Raw genomic sequence first — 15,607 nt, 5'->3', positions numbered from 1 at the left:
CGATGGTTTTCACATGGTTTCACCCAGGGGATTGTGGGAGGGTTGGCCCTTACCAGCTTTGCTGCAGTCCACAGAGAAGCTGGCTTTCTGGCCCACGTAGGCCTTGCTCAGCCCAGGGCCTTTGCAGGCCACCTTGGTGGCATCGGAGGAGAACCCGGGCAGCGAGCTGTAGGTGCTGGCGGCTGGGGACTTGGTCACCGAATCAACCATCAAAGTGGACGTCTCGCTGGCGTTGCTCACGTTCACAAGCCTGGGACCTGAGGTGGGAGAATAATGTCAATGTCACAACAAGGCCACTGAATTTCACCAAAGATCCTTTCAAATCTCTGAGAAGAATTTGCCTCACACATTCCAAGTCAAAAAGCTCAGCAAAACTATCATGAAATAAATGTACAATAATAGTATCTACACCGGTCCAAGTATTTACAAGACAAGTACATGAAAAATTAAGAAATCTTCTAAGAGAGAAAACATTCTTAGTGATTTGTGCACAAGCTGGTAGGGAGCTGAATGCTTCTGTGGATAAATTATAAGATTTCCTTTTTTGTTCCAGTCAAAAGTATTACGTGATGAAAAAGATTGGATATACAAAATTTTGCAGAGGGTATAGCTTGCTTTTGTGAGGGTTTAGGCTGGGGTATAATTGTGCAACATATGTAGAAAACTGATTAGTGTAAAAAAAAATTAGAAAGGGCTATATAATAAATTACTATTTATTTAAATTGGAGAGAGGCGAGAACAGGCCCAAACCTGTGACTTTGGCTTTGAAGGGGCTGCCCGTGATGTGGTTAGGTCCTCCATACTTGACGCTGATCAGGTAGTTGCCTGGGGCCATGGGGGTGTACTGCACCTTGTACCCCTCTGGACACTCTTGACACTCCATCTTAACCTTGGAAGGCCCCTCGATGGTGACAGCCAGGGAACCAGGACCGGCTTTGGTGTTGTTGATGGTAAACTCCGCCTGGTTACCTGAGGCCAATCACAAGACAGCACAGGGAGTGCCAGTGTTGGGAGGTCAATACAACTTCAATTCAGACAATTCACATCACTAAAAAAATCAACATTAGGCAGCATTCACTGGAATTTTTGAAACCCAATCAGGATGTATGAGCACTGGAATCGGGGAGGGGACGATCTCTCAGTCTCTATACGCATTCAGCCCTACAGGTTGCTGGGTTACAGTTCCCATGCCTCCCCCAACCTTCTTTTGGCCAATGCAAGGCTCGGGTGACGTAAGCATCAGCTCAGACAATAAGCAGCAGATGCAGCAGACTCCCTTAACGTTAAGGCTGCAGATTGTTTGGAGGGTGGCCCACACTGACACAATCAACACTGCCCAGATGTGGGCTGCTCAGTTCTGATGACTTTTAAAGTCTGGCAGATTTACAACCCCCCCTCCCATGCTGATCTTCACTGGTGGACAGGCATTTAATCCTATGATGGTTTGCCTGTGCCTGCCAAAGACTTTCTGTTTGTTAAAGTGACTAAATCACATGTTGTCTTCAAAGTTGATGTAAAAAATAAAAAGCAACACCACCTAAACTCTGCTCTGGTTCCTCCATTTGACTCCTATAACCATAATGAATAACCACGTGCCAGGCAGATGCCAATACGAAGTAGAGCCAGTATTTGTGCCATAAAGCATCTTGAGTGTTAAAACATCATACAGAGGAGAAGTGGTTTGGGTTCACCTTAGCGAATGTGTGGAGAGCATTCTGGCACAAAATGGCTGCTATGCATCACCTGTGTGGATCCCACACATATCTCCCCCTATCCCCACAAAGTGCTTTACATCATGAACTGAAAAGCACCATATAAACTGTACTGCAATCCACTATTATAATCAGTATCATTGTAAACAACAACAGCATCAACAATACATTTATATATCATATATAAAAATATATAAAATATATATTCCATTACATACATTTTATTATTTTGAACGCCTTTAATTGGGACATTGTTCAAACAGAAATTACAGATTTAAAAAAACAAAAAAAAAAACAACCAACACAGGTTGATTATTTAATTATTTAACCTCCCGTTGATGTAAATTACAGTGAGTTTCAGCACTGATGAATTAGATGTTCGGTTGTTGAGCACCTCCAGTTGTTAAGTACAGTGAGTTTCAGTGTTGGTGAATGAGATGCTGGGTTGTTGTTAAGTACAGTGAGTTTCAGTGTTGGTGAATGAGATGCTGGGTTGTTGTTAAGTACAGTGAGTTCCAGTGTTGGTGAATGAGGTGTTGGGTTGTTGAGGTCACCTGTCGTTCCCCTCTCCAGTCCTGCTCCGTAGGCAGTGATCAGGCTGGCCTCCCCGGTCTGTCCCGGCTCTCCCACTCGCACCTGGAACGGGCTGCCAGGGATGTGGCTGCCGTTGAACTTCACATCGATGAAGTGGAGACCGTTCTCCCGGGGGATGAAGCGGACGGCATACTTGTCTGGAGGAAAAATACCCATTTTTAAATGAGGACAAATAAAACAAGAAGGCAGTGAACCCATACAGATGATGGCATGCCATCCTTGATGCCAATTCTGATGCAGGACAGAAGCCAGGGCGCTCCTGTCCTCCTTCAGCTGGGAAACCTGGGGAAAGTTTTGGATGCAAGAGAAGCTCTGATGGAGGAAACGGTCATTGGCCGCCAAGAGACAGTGAAAGTGTTTTGGCCTTTGGGCTAACAGTGAGAGTTTAAGCTAACAGACAGATCATTTTGGCTAACAGTGAGCGTTTGAGCTAACAGACAGAGCATTTTGGCTAACGGTAACAATAAGCGTTTGTGATAACTACAGTAAGTGAAATGGTCTGGGATAACTGACAGTCGGGTCATTAACAGTCAGGTTGATAACTGTGCCAGGCCCACGGCTGTCAGACCGATGTAAGGCTGGCCTGGCCTCACCTTGCTCCAGCTCAGACACCACGCAGTCCTCCAGCGCTCCAGACGGGCTGCGCACTTTGGCGTCGATGTTGCCCTGCGCCCCGTTCAGGCGCACAGCGAAGGACACCGGGTGGTTCACCTTCAGCCCTGACTCCTGGGAGATTGCGAACAGCGGACAGCTTTAGCACATCCCCGCCCTCCCTGACCGAACCGTACAGGAAACCTCAGCCAGCGTAATGTTATCCTACTGCCACAGCTCTATCCTGCCTCGGCATTCAGGCTCCAGGGTAAGACCTAATACACCTACAAACCTGATCAAACTAATACCACACATCATTTAACAGATTAACACAGGCTGTACACTGTTTGTATTTAAAAATGAAGTTTAAACATTATTCACCATTTTACCTGAGCTTACCTTTGACCAGCTAAAGCTGAGAGAGGTAGAGGCTACTGAAAATTCTACTTAGAATATTGGAAAAGGACGATGGATGGGACGAGGCAGTGGAGAGGGGTTTATGGGGGAGGTGGGATGGGGTGAATAATGGCAGTTACATGTTGGCAGTGGCATTTTGATGAGGGAAAGGACGGGGTGGTGGGGGAGGGGGGTGTAGGACAGGTTTGAGGTGGGGGGGTTCTCTGCCTCTTTCTGCTTTAGCTGTTATCTGAACGCTGCTGGTTTCTGTTAAAAGCCTTTAAATGAAACACAAGCAAAACACCCCCCAGGTCACACATAAGGCCATGGATGTCCATCAGCCAATCAAATCAAGGCTCCTTGCAGCATGTCCAACCAGGGAAGGCCCAGTTCTGTTCTCAATGAATGGGGCCAGTGCACTCAAAATGCATTGAGTGTCATTCGCCAAAAGTGGCAAAGACACTTTCCAACCATTTGACCTGGAAACTGGATGTGTGTTAAATGCAACTGGCCATTGGCTCATTGAGAATATAGCTCCAACGGGTCCAATTTTGAATTTAAATTTGTTTTTCCTTTGCTTTTATTTCCCCAAATGGTGCCTGTAGGACAAGAGCCTGTTTTCAGAGTAAAAGGCATCATGTGGAATGGCAGCTAATCATACAGTGGAGCCCTCACCAAATTTCACAAGCTGGGAAATGCCCAGAATTTATGTCCTCTCAAACAGAGACAGCGGAGAAGACTAGAGACCAGGCAATATTTAGCCAAATCTCACAATTAATATAAATAGGGGGAACCATCACAAAATGTGATTTATGGAATATATATATAATTATTTAATGTTTGAATTAAACAATGTAAAAGCCTTGAATAAGAGACAAGAGACACTCAAGGGGGATTTCTGTGTGAGAGAGAGCCTTGCTGCCCTGGTTTTCAGAGTGTTACTTTGGAGGAGGCCTTGTGGTTTGATAGCTGTGGACAAGCGCCCCCTGTTGGAGTGGAGGTGTTTCCTCGTGCCTCACCTGAAGACTGGTAACAGTGAGTCTGCGGGCGTCGTCTGTGGGGGCGCACACAGGCACCAGGAATGGACTTTCGGGGATGTGCTGATCATTGAACTTGATGGCCACCTCGTAGTCACCTAAACAAGCAGGAAGCCACAGCATCAGGCAGTGCAGGGCCAGGCAGGGCCAGCAAGAGTGAAGCAAATGGCTGCAATTCTCTATTCCCCTCCACACTAAACAGTAAAGTTTACTTAAAGGGGAACCTGAAACTGCTTCTACAACTACTAATTCTAATAATAATAATAATATTTCCCATTCCAATACGATTCTTTCAATACTGATCTTTCTCCTGTCTGTGCAAAAATCTACTGCATGTCTTGCATCACCGGGGTAGCCACACCCATTCTCAATGTGCATGTGATCCCTAGCTGAGTCAGAGACATGTGCTGTTCACAAAATAAGGCAAATAAGATACGTAAACCTGCGAAACCTGTACATTTTCAGCCTTCAAACAGTGGAAAGTCCAAAAAATACAATAAAATAAAAGCTTATTGTAGTTTCCCTTTAACTAAAACACAAAATTCTTGTGTGAAACGTAAACTTGACTAACGCCAGAGTGCATACTGCATTTTGATTAATTAGGGCCCCCTCATACCGGGCTCCTGGGCAACGTAAGAGACCCCGCAGGACCCATCCTTCCTGTCCTCAAAGGAGATCTCTGCCCGGCTGGGTCCCTCCACAGCGATGGACAGCCCTCCGGCCCCCGCCTCCCGGGTCCAGACGTTGAACTCCGCTGCCAAGCAGACACACACACACACGTGCACACAAACACACAAGCAGACACACCAACACGTGCACACAAACACACACAGGCAGATACACACGCACAACCGTGAACACAAACACACAGCAGACACACACGCGCGTTCACACAGACAAACACACAAACATGGTTTAACCTGATATAGCAGACACCTTTGTTGACTTCACAGTTGCCACTGCTGACAGATGCACCATGGGAAAATAATCAGGGGTGGGGTTCATTTGGTTTCAATTTGGTAAATGCAGGAAATGGACTGAAATTCAACAAATTGGGGGGAAAAAATCCTCCAACAACATTACGTGAACTTTCCATCTATAAACTGACTTTCGATCATTTCCATAATGCACTGAATTGAAATAACCCCAACCTGGGAAGAGAAAAAACCAAAAACAAACCAAAAAGACTTACCTGGCACTCCTGCTTCAGCCTTTTCCAATCCCGGACCCCCGGCCCGCACCTTGTGGGGCCCTCCCTCTCCCAGGGGCCCCACGGTGAACTGGAAGGGGCTCCCAGGCACGTGCTGGCCCCGGTATTTGACGTCGACCGTGTGCACGCCCATCTCGTGGGGCACGAAGCGGACGCAATACGTGCTGTTCCCAGCAGCCACCAGCTCCGCTGGCTCCGAGGTCCCGGAGGGGCTGGTCACCTGCGCCGACAGGTCATGGATGTCGATTTCTGAGAGAGGCGGAGAGGGACGAGGGGAGAAAGGGAGTAGGAAGAAGTGGTGGAAGGGGAGGAGTTTGAAGAGGCAGTGGGAAGGAAGAGGAAGAATAAAAGCAGGAGGACAAGATGGACAAAAAGGGAGAGGTTGTGGAGGGGAAGGGGTGGTAGAGGAGAAGGATGAGAGGAAAAGGGGAGGGGGGAGAAAACCCACAGTGTATTAGAACAGGACAAGAAAAGGACTGCACTGCTGCTGCACTGCTGCAGGGAAACGTTATATAATCAGTTCAGCAGCCGCAGTTCTGCAGGAGTCGCAGGGCGCCCACAGAACTGTGAGTCTGCCCCTGCAGCAGGACGCAGCCGAGAGAGATCAGAACTCCGTTAACTCGCCTGATCTCCAAGACCTCCAGGGGCTGAATGTAATAATGTACCATTTCTAATGAGCTGGTATTCATGTAGGAACAGAACATTGCGGCAGTGACAATTCAGCGATTAGACTTTGGAAGGACCTCATAAAACGACAAAGTAACAGAGCAGCACTGGCAAATACGGACTGTTCGCGCTCCCACGTGCTCTGACACACACAGACACACACAGACAGACACGCACACTAACATGCGCATATACACGCACACACGCACCCATGGGCATGTGCATGCACAAGTACATACAGACAGACACCAGTGTGGTGACACACGCACGCACACAAGCGCAAGCGCAAGCACACACACACACACACACACACACACACACCAACGGGGTTCATGCCGGGATCAATAATGGAAATTTGAGCGCGTTCTGCCAACCTCATTGTCCACATGCCCAGTGCTTATAACGCACCCTCCAGCCCTGAGGGCCGAGCCAGGGGGACGGCCCCGATCCACAGGCCTCCGGCTCCCCCCGCCACCCGGGCAGCCGCCCCACGCCACACCCCCTGAGACAGGATCTCCTGAGACAGGGCTAGGAGGAACCATGTCACTACACAGCCAGAGGGAAAAGGGAAAGAGACAGACAAAGAGAAAGGAAGAGATGGTGAGAGAAAGAGAGAGAGAGAGGGAGAGAAATGGCACCGCAGTAAGGAAAAGTGAGAGAGGAAGAGAGATGGCGCAGAATGAACAGTGCAGTACAGAAGGAAGTTTAGGAGAACCAGGAAGGAGGAGACAGCACAGGTGGGGAAAAGGAGGCAGGCCACATCCCCTTCTGAAGGTACCGCCCATCACCATGACAAAGCTTTTTGACACATGCCAAACAACTTGAGCCCAAACAAGTTTCACTAAAAGGATTTTCTCAAGGGGCATTGGTGTAGCATAATGTTGAGGGAACTGGGCTTGGAATGCATAAGTTGCGAGTTTGATTCCCAGCTGGGGCACTTTCTTCGTACTCTTAAACAAGTTACTTGGCCTGAATTGCTTCAGTAAACATCCAGCCGTATTAATTAATTGTACAATTACTGATCCATGTACAACAGTAAAGAGATGCAGGAGCTGGTAGGCTTCTACCTTTGAGTTTCTCCCACCTGTTGAACAAACAGTCCATCTTACAAATGAGCTAGAAATGCCCTAAAAGGCAAGCCCAGATCTTGGGTCAGGGTGTCTGTGCAAGGCCCTGACAACGGACACTTCTTCACTGCTTTCTTCTGGTACAGTGTATATTGGGGCCTTATTTTTATCCACCCATCTGCTTCTACTTATGAGCAAGAAAATGTCTCCAAGCTTCACCATAGCAGAAGAGCAGAGAAGCATACTCTACTCTAAGCAAACATACGCATTACTCTGGCTGGCTCTATTTTCACACACTGAGTTTTTCATTTTTTTTTAGCATACATCATCAATCAATACACAAGTTTACAGAAGAAACACTTTTGTTTTGCAATGTGCTCACTTCCAGAGAAAAGAAACCATAACCAGAGACATAGTGATTTATACTTGAGCCAAATCCGTGACTTCAAAGGAGACCAGTAAATATTCAACCCCCCACCCCCAACCCCCCCCTCCACACCATTCCGGCCTCAAGTATGATTCATAAATCACACAACAACTCACTACTCATGTAAAGCACTGAAAATTTAATATGCAAGCCACTGTGCCGGGGATGAGAGCGACCCAGGCCCTCTCCAGACCCTCTCCAGATCTGAGCTGGCCCAGCACCCCACAAGAAATGAGTGACAATTTTAGGCTCACAGTGTCCCAGGACAGCGCCTGTGTGGAGACGTGCCACTTGGAGAGGAGCCTGGGGTCCGAAAGCCCAAGTAGACGGCAGTCATAGAGACAGCCCACCTGACGTGCGTTCAGAGAACCCTTGCAGTGGGCTATGTTCAGACACTTGTCAGGCTGCTGGGGAATGCTGATAGCTACAGCTGAGAGCTCGAGGTAAAAACACAAGCAACTCAGTCTCAGCCCCCCCCCCCCATCCCTCCCCCCACCCCGTAAATCAGCAGCATACTACAGAGACCGGGGCAGGCGAGTTTAGGCATGGGGTTCAGCTTTTTAACAAACGACACTGGCCTCACTGCTTTTAATGGCTACAAAGAGGCCTCAGGTGGGACGTTTTTCACATTTGATGTCTTTGCACTGGAATATCAATGAAAGGTGCACCGTTTCGCCACCGCTGTGAGTAGTGATGGCTGACCTTAGACCAAAAACAGAGAGAGGGTTTGCAGGAGGGGAGGGGGCAGGGGTGGGGTTCGGGGTGGGTCATATGTTGAGGTAGAAGATGGTAATATGCTCCTGGACACCATTTTAAACCGCTCTTCCTGTACTCTAAGCAGGCTCTCTTACCTGGGATCTTGAGATTGAGGTCACATTCGCTCCCCACGGTGGCGACGGACGCCGCCCTCTGTCGGCGAGTGATGCTCTCACGGATGCGCCCCTCGCCTGTCACCTTCACGGAGAAGGGGCTCCCTGCGGGGGAAACCAGACGGGCAGATCAGTCCACAGCCTGGTAATGCGCTGCAGTGAGTCTGTCACCAGGCCAAATGAACAAGCATTCCTTGGCATATTCCAGGTAAATTCCATTTCCAGTAAAAAATTCTTGCAGATTTTTGACTATTTCAAAACAAAAAGCAATTTCGTAATGTTCTGTCATATGTTTCATTTCATTCTTTCCAGTTAAGGCAGTTTCAAGAAAAAGTTATACTGGTCATTAGCATGTTCTCAATCAAGAGTCAAGAATAGGATATGAAGAATACATTTAATTTGGTATACCCCGGATTTGGTATATAAATATCTGAATGTATAAATGGATAGTATGCAAAACTTACAAGCAGTAAGTCGCTCTGAACAAGAGCATCATCGAGAAGCCTAACTGTAATGCAGACATTGAGCTTTTTGTGTGGCGCGCAGTGAATCTGATTTTGCTGCCAGCCGAGGGAACAGCGCCGGGCCTGATGTTGTAGATTGAGCGGGGCTGGGTGGCATACCTGGCACATGCTCCTCTGCAAACCTGATGGAGACCATATAGGTGCCAGGCTCGGAGGGGCAGTAGCAGACGCCGCAGGTCCCGTCCTCCAGGTCGTCAGTCTGAATGTCCACCTTACTGGGACCCTCGATGGACAGGGCCAAGCCACCATAGCCTGAACACAGAGAACAATCAGGCAACTGACAAACCAGTTAACTAACCAATCAGCTCATTTATCCATGAATATAGTCAGCCATTGAGGTCAATGTTATCACAACTCTTTTATTCTCATTGTCATGTCTATCTTCACTAAGTAAACATCACCAGGGGACAGAGCAGTTTAATTTCAATTTTAACAGTACCCTGTTACAAAGGAAAATTATTTGCTGGGAATTGCCCTGGTTCATCACAAGTCTGGATTACAGCACACAGGACAAAGCACCAGAAAAACCTCACTCACCGGCTTCCCGTGTGTCCACCACAAATTCAGACATCTCGAAGGTGTGGCCATCCACCAGGCCCTGCCCAAAGGCCTTCACCTTGCTGGAGTCTCCGATCTCAGACTGGACCACCATGATGGAGATGGGGCTGTTGGGCACGTGCTGGCCGTTCTTCTTGATGCTGACCAGGTGCTCGCCGACCTCTCTGGGAATGAAGGAAATGCCTGCAGCAGTAGAGAGAGGAGTTCAGTACCATTTCTGCAAACCACAGTGCTCCTGCACAAACTGAGGAAATGCCTGCTCGCCATTTCAGACATTTCGTTTTTAAAAAAATAAATAAAACACCTTACGACCGTGCTACTTCCAAAATGGCAGCCATGCCAGAGCAATTGGGAAAGCTCCACTTAAGTCTTAAAAGCAGCACAAAACAAAAAAAATATTCTGCAGAATACTCCTTCTGCTTCAGGGGTTCTCAACCTTGGTCCAGGTGGGCAATAGGGTCTGAACGTTTTTCTTGGCACCTTAAAATTAGCCAATTGAATCAAAGAAACCAGGTAAGGAGAGTTATCTGTAATCACTGAAAATAACATTATGTTCCTTAAATTGATCAGCTATGGGTCGGTTAACAAAGAAGTCTAGCGTACAATATGGCCCACCAGGACCAGAGATGAGAACCTCTGTTCTGCCATGTTTACAGAATTCCAAAGAATCAAGTAGAAGTAGTAGGGAACTATAGGCCACTCCCACTCTTCAATATTGGAGCATCACAGCAAATTAGTAGACAACTCCTCAAACATGAGTTATTGCAGTCAGCGTGTTATTGGGTGGCAAGTTAAGGAGGGGGAGGTGTAGACACCACTGTCCACCTCCTCTTTACCGATGTGGTTGTTGGGTTGCCTCTTCAGCAGGCAGGGCTCATCACGACCAGAGGGGGACTTGATGCTGGCAGTGAGCAGGCTGAGGTCCGTCTCATTGATATCCAGAGAGAAGTCAGCGGCAGAACCCAGCTTCACCTGAGACTTCCTCCTGTTGTCTTCTGCACAAGAACGCACAGGTACACCGGGTGAGCCACCGGGAAGGCAAGACCACAACGACAGAGAGCACTGCTCATGATGACAATCTTAGAGGAAGTGAGAACATTTGTTCACTGGAAAACAAATATGTACTTCAGTCAAGACACAGAGCTGTGCAGCCATGTTCTTTGCAATGGACACCAATATGCACAGAGACAGCCGCAGCATAAATAAATACAAATCAATCACCATGGAACCAATCCTGTTAAAACTGAGCTAGTTTCTTCTAAAGCCTACAGCAGCAGGCCACCCCACGGAACTCCAAATCCCACGTACCCGTGATTTTGGCAGTGAAGGGGCTGCCAGCGATGTGCTTTTCGTTGTAGCGCACCAGGATGTTGTAGTCCCCGGGCAGAGTGGGCAGGTAAGTAACGGTGCAGGTACCGTCCTTGTTGTCCACACAGCTTATCTCAGCCTTGGAGGGACCCTCGATGGCCAGGTCCAGGCCACCTGTGAACGTAAAACAACAGCGCACTGTAGCAGCAACACTCTGGCCTGTGTTTATGCAGGAGTGCAGAGTGATGCCTCAGTCTAACAGGACTGCTAGGAAACATCAGCCAGACGAAAGCTCTGCTAATTATAATAATTTAACTGTATATCTCAGTGCAAGCTTAATAACAAGGGTTTGACATTTGGTCTTTATATAAGCCTTGGCCTTGTTCCACATATACGCATATTTGTAAGTACGCAGTGTGCAAGTGTATGCATGTACCTGTATGTGTACGTTTGTGTGTTTCCATTCATTCAACAACGGTATGTGTTGCTTTTGATGCCATACACTTAGAAATAGTACATAGAAAATATTTGGCTCACCCTCAGTGGCATCCTCGGTGAAGATGGTGAAGGTGGCAGTCTTGTTGGCGGTGCCGTACACCAGCCCCGGCCCGTAGGCGGTGACGTTGGGGCTGCTGGCATTGTTCACGTAGAACTGCAGCGGGCTCTCTGGAAAGCACACAGTGAGCGCAGTGTTGACGGGGATGAGAAAAATAAAACCACATTAATCATCCTGAGAGGAACTTGGGACAAAACAAACATTCACACCCGACAGAAGAAAAAAAAAAACTTATGGATCACATTTTTACACAATGCTTTCATTCACATGGTTGGAACATGTAGAAACATACTGGAGTCACATTTAATTAGGCTAAAGTGAGAAATAAACAAACAGAAAATATAATTCTCTCTGAAAACAGCCCAAGATTTTAGACCATGTGATTTTCATTGCTTGAAATGACCAGTGAAGTAACTCAGCTGGAGCTTTAGAGGAAAGACACAAAAAGGCTTCACAAAAACAAAGTAAATGTCGGAAGCTTTCTTGTAACGCTCCAAGAATTTTGAGGACGCGTGTTAAAAAAATTGCCAATATACAGTGGCAGAAGCACTCACTCAAACCAAACAGAAAATTCACCTCTATAGCCATCAGCCAGAAACAGGATTTCCACATCTGACATAATTCTCAAATCAGGCTGTTATTGTTAGTTCTCAGCTCATTAGGAGGGTACTGTGATAGCAATCTTAGATATACATGCAAGCAAAAAGGCCAGGTCATTTCCAGCCTTTGTGTCTGTATGACCACACAGCTGGAGTCTGGATGTTCAGGGCTAGGTTTGGGTCACCACCATCTGCCTGTGTGAGAGAGAGAACTGTGTGTGTGGTGTGTGTGTGTGTGCATGCGTGCGTGTGTGTGTGTGTGTGTGGGGGGGGGGGGGGGCCATGAGGTTGGTGGAAGCGTGAGCCTTGAAACACAATGATCATGGCATTCTTGTAACTGCAATAACACAAGTTGCAAACCTCAATCCATCAAACAAGCAACATGAAAATACATACACCCACACTACAGGGCTGCATGCACACCCCCCACACTACAGGGCTCCTGTCTGGGGTGGGGGGGGGATGGGAAGTCATGCAGGAGGCTTTCTGTCTACACTTCAAATCAGATTAGTATCCAAAGAATTTCTTTCTCCAGATTAAACCAAATCTTTTTGAAAAGTGGCTCTTTTCAACCCCTGCCAACCCAAACGGACCCACATCCCTGCCCTGAGCCACCCTCCCTAGCTCCCCCCATGCCCTTCCGTGCTCTTCCGCAAAACATCCTCAACACGGTGTCGGCCTGAGAATCCCGGCAGGAAGTGCATCAGCGTGGAGGGGCGGAGGGGCGGAGGGGCGGAGCCGTGTTCCAGCGATTGGTATTCCAGGCATGTCAGCGCTGACAGGGAGTTTCAGAGGGGAGGGGCCCAGGAGGAGGGACCCGGGAGGAGGCCTGACCTGGAATGTGCCTGCCGTTGTACTTGATATGCATCTCGTGGAGTCCGGCCTCGGTGGGGGCGTACTTCACCGTCACCGTCCCGTCGTGGTTGTCAATGATCTCAGGCTGGGCCGTCTTCCCCGACGGCATGTGCACCTCACCTGGGGAGAAGTGCAAGGGTGCATCATTAGCAACAGGCTAACCAAATCGCTTACCGACCAACTAACTGACTAAGTGACTGACTGAAACACTAAGTAATCAGATGACCGATGAACTCACTGACTAACTAACTGACTGAATGATTGATGAATTTAACAGACCTCTTTAAGACTTTCTCTGGTGAATTCAGGGTACAGTTTTCAAAGCACCCCTGTGCCTCACCTGTGATCTCACCCTTCCTGAGGGCAAAGGGGATGACCATGTCGAAGGGTCTGAACCCTGTCCCGTTCATGCTGTTGACAGGAATGTATGAACCATCGGTCACCTGCAGGGTGAGGGGCACATATTCATGGTTCAAATTACTGTGACTCTTCTTCTCTACATACTGCAGTCATTTTAGTGTAGAGAATGCCCGAGAACTCCGGAGAGGCAAAGGGAGAGAGAAAGAAGAAAGAGAAAGAAAGAGGGAGCATTCAATGCTCCAATCACAGCAGCACTGTGATTTGCCTGCCACCTGGAAAAGGAAAAAAAAACCTGCAAAGGAGGAGATCTGAATAAAAACAAAATATTCTGTAACAAATGTAGGTGCGCTGGAAACAAAGGAGAAAGCAGTGTGGGGGTGCAAGAGAAGTGCAAGAGAAGTCCCTACAGTGACCTCTGCAAGAGCACCGAAACTGAGCACATCTGCTCACACACACACATGCCAAATATTACATGCATGCACAAATACACGTGCACAGAGACACACACAGAGGGAGAAATGACACAAAGTGTTCAAAGCTAAAAATAAAAATCAAAGTCAAAGGTGAAAACAGTGGTTTCCTCACACCGAAATGGCGAAAGATGCTTGATTGCCAAAAGGAATCAAATCATTCCGGACAGACTGAGACGGGAGGGAGTGCGGCGGGGACGGTGGGAAGGGGCCGTTGTGGTCAACCAGTGAGCAGAGGAAACAGAGTGATTAGGAGTGGTGAGGGCTGCACAGTCTCCCAGCAGGCTGCGGGCTGTCACAGAGGAACGGAGAGAGGGAGAGAGGGAGGGAGGGAGGTGTGTCTGTACCCAGGGCTGGAAGCCAGGGGGGTAGGCTCCAGGAGCTGCCTGCTGCTGCTGCTGCTGGACTGACTGCTGAACCAGGGGGACCTCGTCAGTGGCCTGGGGACGGACAACGCAGGTTACTCTCCACAGGTTACACTCCACAGGTTACTCTCCACAGGTTACTCTCCACAGGTTACTCTCCACAGGTTACACTCCACAGGTTACACTCCACAGGTTACACTCCACAGGTTACACTCCACAGGTTACACTCCACAGGTTACACTCCACAGGTTACTCTCCACTGCTCTTGCCCTCAGTCCCTTTCACTCTCTCACCCACTCACTCTGTCATACCATCACAGACTCTCTCTCTCGCACGCATGCACACACACACACACACCCAAATGTGCTCAGACACATGCAAACAAGTTCCAATACAACAGTGCACACATTGACCTGGTCACTGAGATCAGTCTTGTAGTACATATAACATGGGTACCATGATGAACTTAAACATATTGTAAGCTCATGTATGGTATGGTATGGTACCAACTCAAACAAACCACTATAGTTGAGCAAACAATGTACTGGGGAAATACAAAAACTGCTGTATGTACCAACACACTTCATTCTTTAGAAATTGTAGCATATCCCTCTTCTTACGATAGACAAGGACCATCTTTCATGCCAAATCCCGTCCCTAATTTGGAATGTCCAATTGGTTATTTACAGCTGCATTCATGCAGCGATCTCTGCAGCTGGTTCAGGAGAGTTTAGACATGCAAGTTTCTCCTCCGATCCATGTGGTGTCGCCATTGTGATTCTATTCACAGCCCACAGGCTAAGCTTGCACATCCGTGCACCAGAACAGTGCGTTGACTGGCATTGTCGAGTTTCTCACCGTGACTTTGAAGGGACTCTTGGGAACGTTCTCCCCACCGAAGCGCACGTAGATGACGTAGGTCCCAGGCTGGGGAGCCGTGTAGAAGATGTCAAAGGTCCCGTCTTCGTTCTCCATGACCTCGGCCTCCACCTCTGTCCCATCTGGCGTGACCACCAGACAGGACACCTTCCCCTTCCCTGCTCCCTGTGCGTTCACAACGAAGCCCACCTCCTCATCGATACCAATGGTGGGGCCAAGACCTGGACCTGTGGGGGGGTGGGGGGATGGAGTACCATTTTATATCGTGGCTTGGTTTAAAAAACTGCATTCTGATTGGTCAAGAGGGTGTTGATTATTCTCCTGTAACCCAGGCACATGGAGGACTTCAGTCTTACCTGCCACAGTGCACTTGCTGGCATCCCCAGAACTGGTAGCGCGGACTCGGTAGGGAGAGGTGGGGATCTCGTCACCGCCGTACTTGATGACGATGGTGTAGCGGCCCACCTTGTCTGGCACGTAGGACACCCTGTAGGTGCCGTCATGGTTGTCGTGGATACTGGCCTTCTTCGGCTTGCCATCCTGGTCCTGGAAGGAAGGAAAAGG

The 15,607-nt window shown here is 48.3% G+C and overlaps 1 protein-coding gene across 3 annotated transcripts in view; it reads right to left on the bottom strand.

Annotated features, from left to right (window-relative positions):
- The window catches only part of LOC118210664 (filamin-B), a 74,472-nt gene that overhangs the window by 2,562 nt on the left and 56,303 nt on the right, over nt 1-15,607 (bottom strand). For 2 of the 3 annotated variants that reach the window (XM_035387027.1, XM_035387025.1), the window contains 18 exons: nt 15,400-15,589; nt 15,023-15,270; nt 14,147-14,239; nt 13,310-13,412; nt 12,949-13,089; nt 11,497-11,625; nt 10,960-11,133; nt 10,488-10,646; nt 9,631-9,834; nt 9,193-9,345; nt 8,552-8,674; nt 5,523-5,789; nt 4,947-5,084; nt 4,313-4,428; nt 2,900-3,032; nt 2,267-2,443; nt 751-969; nt 54-257 (listed from right to left, as the gene is read on the bottom strand). In XM_035387027.1, the coding sequence (XP_035242918.1) occupies nt 54-257; nt 751-969; nt 2,267-2,443; nt 2,900-3,032; nt 4,313-4,428; nt 4,947-5,084; nt 5,523-5,789; nt 8,552-8,674; nt 9,193-9,345; nt 9,631-9,834; nt 10,488-10,646; nt 10,960-11,133; nt 11,497-11,625; nt 12,949-13,089; nt 13,310-13,412; nt 14,147-14,239; nt 15,023-15,270; nt 15,400-15,589 (2,971 nt within the window). The remainder of the gene's footprint in view (nt 1-53; nt 258-750; nt 970-2,266; nt 2,444-2,899; nt 3,033-4,312; nt 4,429-4,946; nt 5,085-5,522; nt 5,790-8,551; nt 8,675-9,192; nt 9,346-9,630; nt 9,835-10,487; nt 10,647-10,959; nt 11,134-11,496; nt 11,626-12,948; nt 13,090-13,309; nt 13,413-14,146; nt 14,240-15,022; nt 15,271-15,399; nt 15,590-15,607) is intronic. The other variant, XM_035387026.1, reaches the window with a different exon arrangement.

This window comes from Anguilla anguilla, chromosome 13, assembly GCF_013347855.1.
Source record: "Anguilla anguilla isolate fAngAng1 chromosome 13, fAngAng1.pri, whole genome shotgun sequence".
In the NCBI taxonomy this organism is placed as follows: Eukaryota; Metazoa; Chordata; class Actinopteri; order Anguilliformes; family Anguillidae; genus Anguilla; species Anguilla anguilla.
This window is presented reverse-complemented; position numbering and strand designations above follow the sequence as displayed.